Genomic DNA, 9,828 nt, shown 5'->3' with positions numbered 1-9,828 from the left:
TGCATTGGCCCGGGGCGGCGACATGGTGTAGAAATAGGAGGGAGCTTGCAATGCCGGCGCCAGACCTACAACGGCCATAGAGAGGCCGGCAACCCACCTCTCTTGGATGGGATTGTTGTCGGTGATGACCGGGGTGGGTGGGGCGTGGCTAGACTGTGGCGTGGCCATCGGAGAAACCGAACGGGCGGTGAGGTGAGAGAGAGGGATTGGTGTGAACTTGCGAGGGAGGTGATGGGAGAGGGCGTGGGGAGTTATGAGGAGTCGCTTTGTCTCCCTCGCGTTCCAAGGCTTGCAGGCGCTCGCCGTGCGTGCTCAAGCGAGCTTGGCTCGCAAAAAAGGCTGATTCGGCCGTTCCTCCATAGCGAGGCCCACGCCTGCTTTGAGGTTCGTGCAGGCCATGAATTGGATGCGACCCACACAACTAAACGGGTCATATTCTTTCCGTGCGGGCCTAGCCCGACCTAATGCGAAGAACCAAACACGTCCGTAATGCATGTTATTAAACCAGGTACACATCTCTGTTTTATGCCTGGATTTGATCAGATTATTCCAGTTGAGTCACAGAAGCAAAGAGGCAAAAAAGATATAGGCTACCAAACGTGTATGCATAGGACGTGCTGCTTTTGAGCCCGAACTCAAATGAGCTCGAATGAACAGTACCTTCCAAAAACAATGGATTTTTTCTTAAAGATTCCTATATTTTATGCAACATTGATTAATGTTCTCAGTGCTCAAAAAATTTCATCACAAAATAACATTTATGAAAGTCGTAGCAAAAAAGCAAAAATGATGCTTTAAAAGTGTTATTTTTGGCAACGTTTTGGATCAGTGTTTTTTTCACGATTCTATTAATGTCATTTTTCGGTAATGCAAACACTGAGAACTTTTGTCAATGTTTTCACCTAAAAAAATTCACAATTTTTTGAAATATCTTTTGTTTATTTTATTTTGGATTTTACCTTTCAGAATTTCTTCGAATCAAAGAGCCCTAAACAGGAAGCAAAGGTAGCAGCAGGCGACAGTTAAAATTTGACCTTGGTCGGTTGGCATGACGCAGGACATAACGTGTCCCATTGATGTACCGCCCAATGATAAAGGCTTTTCCCTCACAGTTAATCAGCTTTACACTGGGAATGGATGCTTTGTTTAATACTTCCTCTGCATCTAATATTTGTTGTTGGGAGAACTAATCTAGGTTTTTCAACCAACAAAAATTTAAAAACAGAAGAAATAATGCCAGGTATTCCTTCTTTATTTATTTTTAAATTTTTTTACTGTCTAAGTAACGCCAGAAAATGAATATACGCAGCAGAATCCAGCGTGCCACTAGCATCGAGCGACTGACCAAGCAAGTGTGAGTAGCGGTTCTTAAAGTTACATGTCTCATAAAAACTCAGTTCTGACAAAGCAATTGCCACCCCCACACACACTGCTGTACTCCTCCAGTACCAAAGTCCTCCGACGTTTATCACTTTGAGGATCTCCGTGCTAGCTTTCTCGTAGTGACGCATCCAAGATTTCTGCCGAGTTGAAATACAGACGGTAAACAGAGAAAACCTGTATTTTCTTCAGTGCGCCTAACGCCGTCTCTTGGGCATATATCCTTAACCAAATGTAATCACCAAATGTTGTTGAGGACCGAACAGATGGCAATGTCAATCTAGATTAAGCTACACTAGATGCGTATCTCAACGAATTTATGTATACATTAAAAGGGAATCACACCGGCCCTGAAATCTTAGTGCCACAAAGCACGTGATCAATCAGTCCACAGTCTCGAACAAAGCCACTGACCAAAATCCAACAAAATCCGCAGCACAGGGTGAAAAAAACAACACAGCTTTCACTCTGGGGAGCGCACGGCATTGCTAAACTATGATAACTCTAAACCCAGCAGCAGCAGCAGCAGCAGCATCACCTTGTCCTAAGGCTAATCAAAGAATCTTTTGCCTGCAAGAGAAGCAGGCAAAAAAAGAAACGACACCCTGCGGTAAGAAAATAAATCATCTCGGAAGGGAGCAACAAGAAAGGGCTTTTGATTCCGACAAGCGGGTGCAGAAAGCAAAACCTGAGGAAAGCGCCGCGCTTTTCTTCCTTTCTCTCTTTGTTTGCTTGTTTATTGCAAAGAGTGGTAGTAGACTAGTAGTACAGTGTGATTTTCCTGGCTATATAATTCTGGGCCTCCTCCTCCCTGCGGCTGCCACACAGGCAGCGACTGACCGAGCGAGCGAGCCAGCAATAATTCGCACCGGCACACAGGAGCGGCAGTAATGGCCGCGTGGTGAGTGCCAGTAGCAGGCAGGCAGGGGAGCAGCGCCACTGCACTGGGCACTGGTGACGCTTCCAGCCCACGCCCTCCCTTGCCCCCCTCCCTCGCCACCTTCGCCTCCCAATCTCGCGGTGCGGCGGCGGTGCCCGGCCCCGGTTCCACCGGCGTCACAGGTGCCCGTGATCTGGTAACTCACTTTCCATGGTGATTTTTGACTTTTCTAGTCCTCTTCTCTGAGATTGCCCTCGTGCTGACGACACTTATCTGCGACTCGAGGTGGTTGCAGTGGCGGCGAGGTGAGGTGAGGTGACGCGGCGGCGGGATGAGGTGGCTCAAGTCGTTGGTTGGGCTGAGGAAGGCGGAGAGGCAGCAGCAGCAGCAGCGCCGCAAGGAGGATGGCGACGCCGGCCCAACAGTACGGGGCACTACCTCTACCTACCTGCGATTCCGCCTCTCCTTTGCTTCTCACCTCTGGGTTCATTAATTCCATTTGGTCAACTTATTACCTTATTCTGCTTGGATGTCGAAGGATCATAGCAATATTTTGCCCAGTGCTTTTTTTTTTATCATACCGTGAGAATTCATTCTTATTCTACACTAAATCTACTAATATAGGTAGCAGTTGGTACTTCTTGTATGCATTGCTTTTGCAAGTTGTAGTTGTTTGCTTGTTGCAGATCTGGGTTATATTATCCGAGCCATCCTTTGGCTCTGCACCACTGACAAGGTTAAATTTTGAGGACTGAAATTAGTCACACACAAAAAAAACTCAACTGATCTGTTGCTATGTAAGCACAATAACTATAAATTTGGAACATCAATGGATATTAGTAGTACTCCCTCTGTTCGCTTTTATAAGGCGTTGCAGATACTTCAGACAGCGTGCAAAACAGCTCTATTTCAGTTGTCTGAAACGACTTGTAAAGGTGAACGGAGGGAATAGTATCTTTACACCATCTCTGAAGATAAACATATGAGGAGGCCATGTTTCTGCTGCCACATGTTCCTTTGCTGATGTGGTATGAGAATTCCCTTGTTTGCTTACACATTCTGAACTGGGGAAATTGCAGAAGAGGGATGTCGTCGATCAGTTCCACTGCCAGGGCCAGCATTCCCAGGATCACGGTGGCCTTGTCGGACCAGAAGAGTTCCCTGATGGAAATGTTCTGTCAGAAGACGATTGCAGCACACCTTCATGCTCAGGGCCTGGTTTCAATACGCTTAGCGTGGCACTGCCTCAAACAGAAGAGGAACTCAAAGAGATCTGGGCTGCCACTATTATTCAGACTGCGTACAGAGCCCTCCTGGTATTCACCTTTTTCTCTGTAGATTTTGCCATTGTCCAGTGTGTGCTTTTTATACATTTTGAACATTCTAAAAGCTCCATGTTCCAAGCAAACCTGCACTTTCATCTCAATGTGTAGGGTTATATTAGGGGGGTTGCTATGTGTAAAACGTCTATTTAAAACAGGACCTTGTGCAGTCACTATGGTATAAGATAGAGAGTGGTTAGCTTTATGTAATGGCTATGCAGTTTCAGTAGAAGTAAGAAAAAACTACAACTGAATAATCCTGATACATGGTCCTCAAGTTTGTATATTTGATATTTGGTCTCATGCTTATAGTTGGTAAACAAAAGCACCGTCTTAACTGGTGTATAAAAGTAAAACTTTTAATTCATGGAAGTGTTATGTATATAGGTCGATGTGATACACTTTGGTACTGTGCAACAATGTTTGACGAACCATATGTTCATACTTCATATGGCTGGCAAGTTGAAGTATTAGTGCAAAGCATAATATCTTACCGACAGGTTCATCTTGTAAACAAAGAGATGCTGGAATGAAATTCAGGAATCTGCCAAGATTGCTCTAAATATCTATTTTCTTATAGGGCACTAGTACTACACTAAGTTTAACTTCATTCCTCTTCAGGCTAGGCGAGCCCGCCGAGCTTTAAAAGGACTGGTTAGGCTTCAGGCCCTTGTAAGGGGTCATATAGTGAGAAAGCAAGCTGCTATAACACTCCGGTGTATGCAAGCTTTGGTCAGGGTACAAGCCCGTGTTAGAGCAAGGCGAGTTCGTGTGGCCCTGGAAAATCAGATGGATGACCAACAAAATAATGAAGAAGAGCAAACAGACGAGGCACATGTTCGAGAAATTGAGGTAAGCTGCACACCAGTTTGCAGGGTTTTTGGTTATAATCTTCTATATTAATATTTTCGTTATGCTGCTTGCCTTGTTGGCATCCGTTCATAACTCAGAAGTTCCCCATCAGTATTACAGTTTGTATTTTTAAAAGAGGATAAATTGTAGTGCAGGTGCAGTTATTTGGCTCAGGTAGTTAACTTCCATTACCACCTTACTGAAAATGCAGGATGGGTGGTGCGATAGTATAGGGTCTGTGGAAGACATCCAAGCAAAACTGTTGAAGAGGCAGGAAGCAGCAGCCAAGCGTGAGCGGGCCATGGCCTATGCCCTTTCTCACCAGGTAACTTTATCATACGTTTTACGCGAGGATTACTCAATATTGATACTGGTAAGTGGTAACAACATGATGCTTGAACCGCGGATTTGGTGAATGCTATATATTGCACCAAACATATTGCCCTGAACCTAACTGTAGCTTCTGGATATTCAGCGTAATATGGGGAGCCTCATGCTCGCTGTTTTTGTGTATTTTGCTGCACTGCCGTCTAGTATGTTTGTTGTTGCTGCATTCCAAGTGTTGCTTTCATGAATAACATTGAAGTTAACCTTCCCTCCAAGCGAGCTATATAATTTTGGTCATCATGTTTTCCTTGCTATTCTGCTCCTCTTGATTAGCTTTTATCTGTAGTTGTACCGTGTAGGTAATATGAGACCGCTACTTGAAAAGAAGAAGGGAAAGCATCAGTGCTTCCTTTAGTGTCCCATCTGATCTTTTTTCTCTCCTTTTGCAGTGGCAAGCAGGTTCAAGGCAACATGCAACCATTACAGCTTCTGAACTAGACAGGAACAACTGGAGCTGGAATTGGCTGGAGAGATGGATGGCCGTCCGCCCGTGGGAGAGTCGGTTCCTGGGCATGTACGCAGCAGATGGAATTGCCATTGATACCGCAGCGCAACATGCTGAGGGAAATCCAACCAAGGCCCCATACAGGAAACCAGTGAAAAAGCAGGTTTCAGCTCTTCATTCAAATGTGTTGAACCAGAAGGCCCGTCCGTCGAACTCAGAGGGTGGTGGCTCCTTGTCGAACCCGTCTGCTGGTTCGGCATCGGCTAAACCAAAACGGAAGCTGCCATCTAAAGAAGGTTCTGATGAAGTCTCGTCTCGTCCTTCGGGGCTTGGTGCCCGAAGCAGTAGTAATCCTAAGGAGAGGCCTGGGCAGTTACAGCCTCGGGCCAACAAGAGGTTCTCCTTGCCTGGCACTGGTAAGTCTGAACCTTGCTCGGTTATATTTAGTGATTTTCTGCTGGTTTTCAGTAACTTTTCTTCTTCTTCGAGAAAGGCATCGGTTTTTTTTTCTGGTAAATGGCCTTGTCTAGCACAAGCTTCTCATGTGTGTGCGCTATAACGACTCAGCAGTTCAGAAATTGTAATCTCCATACTACAAGCTGTTTATTTCCATTTCCACCTTGTGTCTCAGTTTATACGGCTGTTTAAAGCTTCCAGGTAGACTGACATGCTATTGAAAATGTGCAGGCATAGAAGCTGGCAAACGCATGACGAACAAAACCACGGCAGCGGTGAACCGATCCCCCAAGGCTACCGAAAACTCCCCAGTTCCGGAAGGAAAGCACCGCCGTGCCGGTTCTGCTGATCTGTTGCTCAAGAGAGTTGCGCTGCAGACCTGAAAAGCCATCCAAAGGACCGTCAAGGTTCGAAGCCAGCAAGCTGCCGGCCATGGCTGCGCTTTGGCACTCCGATGCATTGCCGGCCTTAGACTCGGGAGGTCCATTGGAGCATTGTGCATTTATTTCTTGGCCTTATAGGTATGCAGTCAAATGCTCATCTCATCTCATGAGATAAGATCTAGCTAGTGTTTGGATATGTATGTGCAGGTCAGCTGGTGCCTCTACACTACACCTGGAGGTTGCCATAGCTTGTGCTGTGGTACTGCTGTATTTGTAGCTAAGAGCCAGTATGGACTAGCAATTTCTGGTTCTATTTTTGTGTACAATAAAAAAAAATCTGAAACTTTATGGTAACCCTGTGTTTTTCACTGGTGTGTGCTCTGTAGTCTGTACCTTGCTGAGTTTTTCTTTTTAATAACCTTGCTGAGTTGCTGGGCCATGGTGTCTGGAGGCCGAGTTTAGCAGACTGGATGGATATCTTCATTATACAGCCCATCAGACCAAATGGGCTTCGGCCCAGCAAGAAAGCCAGCTCATTCTACCCTTTATTCCTTGCCCCCACCCGACGCGACGCGTTTCGTTTTGTTTTGTTTTGTTTCCTTGCGTGAAACCGTAGCGAAACCGTCATCCATCGACGACTTCCGTCGCGCCCGAGGCAGCAGCGAGGCGCCCGAAACAACTGTCTCCATGGCGGCAACGACGACGGCGACGCCGAGGCGGGCGCCGGCCGCCTTCGTCGTCCTCCTCATCCTCGCGACGGCGTCCGGGGCCTCCGCCAGGGGCGACGGCAACGGCGTGTACGAGCCGTGCGCGGACGCGACGGTGAGCCGGGGCGACGGGTTCACCTTCGGGGTGGCCTTCGCGGGGCGCGACGCCTTCTTCTCCGGCGGCGTGCAGCTCTCCCCCTGCGACGGCCGCCTCCCCCTTCAGAACGCCGCCAAGCTCGCGCTCTTCCGCCCCACCGTCGACGAGATTTCGCTCCTCACCGTCAACGCCTCCGGCGCCGGCGACCTGGTGAGTCGTCGCCCCCTCCGCCGAGCTACGGCTCCTCAGGCCTTTTTCCTCCGGATTCCGTTGCTCGATCGGTCGAAGCTTTTTGCGCGAGGAATATGCCCCCCTTATTACGACGAACCCTAATCGATTGCGCATTTGCACTCACTACTTCACTAGTTTGGCACAAAGGAATTGGCTTCTACTTCCTCCGTGCCCTAATATTTGTTGTTGAAAAAATTAATCTAGTTCTTTCTAAAAACAAATATTTAGGAACGGAGGGAGTAGCTCTTGTTTCTTCTTCTATAAATAGGTGTGAATAAATCGTAGTGCTTTGGGAGCAAGAATTTAGGATGACCATCAATTTAGGATGAAGTACAACCTTTTATGGATTATTACTCTATGTGTGAGAGATGAAGAAATTTAAATTATTGGGGACATGTCATCAATCCATTGATGATCGATCGCCTCCTGCTTGGGGAGGTTTAAGCCAAAAAAAAAGGGAGCTGGACGCCGCCCCACAAGCAACACGTCGAGACAAGCGCCAGCTACGTTTTTGGGCTCATTGGAGGAACCGATCGAGGAGGTTAGATCCGTTGATGGCGCTCTCGACATCCTCCGTGTTATCTGTGGCTGTGGCCCAACCTAAGTGCCGGGTTGTATTACTCGGTTGGTGCAATCTCGTCTAAGGATTTATTGAATGTGCTGTCCCCTCACATATGGAAATATTTCCCCTTCAACTAATTGATTGGGCTCAGCCGTTTGGTTTTAATTCTAGTTGATGGCCCATGATTATCATGGCGAGGGCCCTCATTTATTTCTCTTGTACATGATTCATTGACTGGCATTCTGTTTTTTTCATGAAAATATGGGTCTGCTGCATAAGAGCAAGTACAATAGAGCTGAGTCAGCTGGCTATAAGGAATAAACTAATATATTTTTGTTTAGTTAGAGGAAAGAGAAAAGGAGAGAGAAGGTAAGCGAGCTCTTAGAGCATGGTTAATAATACAGCCAGCTGCTGGCTATATGACGTTGACAAGTCATCTACAGCCAAGCTTATAGCCCACAAGTACAATAGGTAGATGTAAATAAGTGTTACTTTATTGATACAAGGTCCACCATCCTCTCCCACAAAGTGCCTAGGAGCACGTGTTACAGCCGGCTGTTAGTTTGTAGCCCGCTTCTCTTCTCTCTCCTCTTCTCTCTCTTCCAACTCATCACAAATATATTATTTTAAGTCTTACAGCCCGCCTACGTCATCCTATTGTACTTGCTCTTAGCTAAGAGCCAGCTCTAGCACGTGCTCCTAGGCATTTTATGAGTATGTAAGGTGGACCATATAATAAAGAAGTAGTACATTTTTGCAATGAACTATTGTATATGTTGGCTATAAGGTGAGCTATAGATGACATGACAATGACTTATAGCCAGCAGCTGGCTATACTATTGTACTTGCTCAAGTAGTGAAAACTTCAGCGCATTGTAATTAATAGCTGAGACAGCCTGCAGTAGATACATCTACTATCTGTGATACTTGCATAGTTGAAGCATGATAAAAATTGACAATTTCTTGTAGATAAGATATGTTTACTTATCAAATGCCCTCTTTGACAGTTCTGACATAGAAAAAAGGACGTGTTCATCAGCTCTAATCTACCCTTCTTTCACTCTGTTCCAGACGTCTGCTGGTGGATACATGGTGGCCTTTGCAGGGAGGAAGTTCGCAGCAAGGTCGCCCCCCGTGTTCGTCGGCAACAGCTCGTATACGGTCACCGGCTTCACCCTGGTGCGCCCATGATTAACCCATAACATGGACCAAATCACCGGTGATCATATGCTCTGCTGACGCGCTCTGTTTCCCAGGTGTTCGAGTTCCACAAGGGCACGCTCCAGAACCTCTTCTGGAAGGCGGACGGCTGCTCGTCGTGCTCCGGGCAGGCCAACTTCGGGTGCGTCGAAAACAGCTGCGCGATCAAGACGTCGAGCTGCAGGGGCGGCAATGGCGGCGGCGGCGCCGGGCAGGTGGACTGCAGCCCCGGGATCCAGCTGGCCTTCTCCGGCACCGACAAGCACGAGGCGGTGCTCAACTCGTGGTACGAGGTGTCCAAGCTGAAGCAGTACTCCCTCTTCGGCCTCTTCTCCAACCTCAAGGACTCCCTCGCGGGCCAGTTCAGCAACTTCTTCTAGCGTCGTCCGTCTTCGTCCCGGCCAATCTTCGTCTTCCTCGTGCAGCTTCTGAAGGCGGTCACACCCGTTGCATCATATTCATATTGTGTCGTCATCCGTGTACCGTTTGTTCATGGCAGTATCGTGGTATTATTATTGCCATGTCACCCGTACCGTACGTATACTGCATGCTTGTAACCAGATGTGCTTTGTGTATCGATCATCGGCTGCTAGCCTAGCCTGCTACGTACGCTCGTTAATTGTTCGGTATAGAGACAATGTAAGCTACGAAACTAGTGTATGTATTTTTGTAATGGAATGGAGTTCGTGTATTTTTGTGGTGGCGTGGTACGGACGAGATCGTAGTTTGAAACTAGCACATCGTTTGGCTGTTTATGGTGCAGCTATCCATCTATCTAGAGGAAAAGTGGGGTGTTGGGCGAGCTAAAATATGTTGTACATTTCTAATTTGCGTCGGTTGCAACGTGCATCGTTTTTCTTAACACAATACAGATACACACGCTTATGCATACGTACATATATTCATTTTATACACGCACACATTAC

General features: G+C 47.0%; 1 protein-coding gene across 1 annotated transcript; it reads left to right on the top strand.

Annotated features, from left to right (window-relative positions):
- Nucleotides 1-2,195: 2,195 nt before the first annotated feature.
- On the top strand, nucleotides 2,196-9,593 carry LOC123397204 (protein IQ-DOMAIN 5-like). Its single transcript, XM_045091844.1, has 11 exons — nucleotides 2,196-2,456; nucleotides 2,546-2,684; nucleotides 3,340-3,576; nucleotides 4,204-4,434; nucleotides 4,646-4,759; nucleotides 5,211-5,682; nucleotides 5,954-6,090; nucleotides 6,313-6,455; nucleotides 6,597-7,119; nucleotides 8,774-8,881; nucleotides 8,959-9,593. Exons 2-11 carry the CDS (start codon nucleotides 2,592-2,594, stop codon nucleotides 9,280-9,282), a joined length of 2,382 nt encoding a protein of 793 aa, XP_044947779.1. The 5' UTR covers nucleotides 2,196-2,456; nucleotides 2,546-2,591; the 3' UTR covers nucleotides 9,283-9,593.
- Nucleotides 9,594-9,828: the final 235 nt, after the last annotated feature.

This window comes from Hordeum vulgare, chromosome 5H (assembly GCF_904849725.1).
Source record: "Hordeum vulgare subsp. vulgare chromosome 5H, MorexV3_pseudomolecules_assembly, whole genome shotgun sequence".
Classification (NCBI taxonomy): domain Eukaryota; kingdom Viridiplantae; phylum Streptophyta; class Magnoliopsida; order Poales; family Poaceae; genus Hordeum; species Hordeum vulgare.
This window is presented reverse-complemented; position numbering and strand designations above follow the sequence as displayed.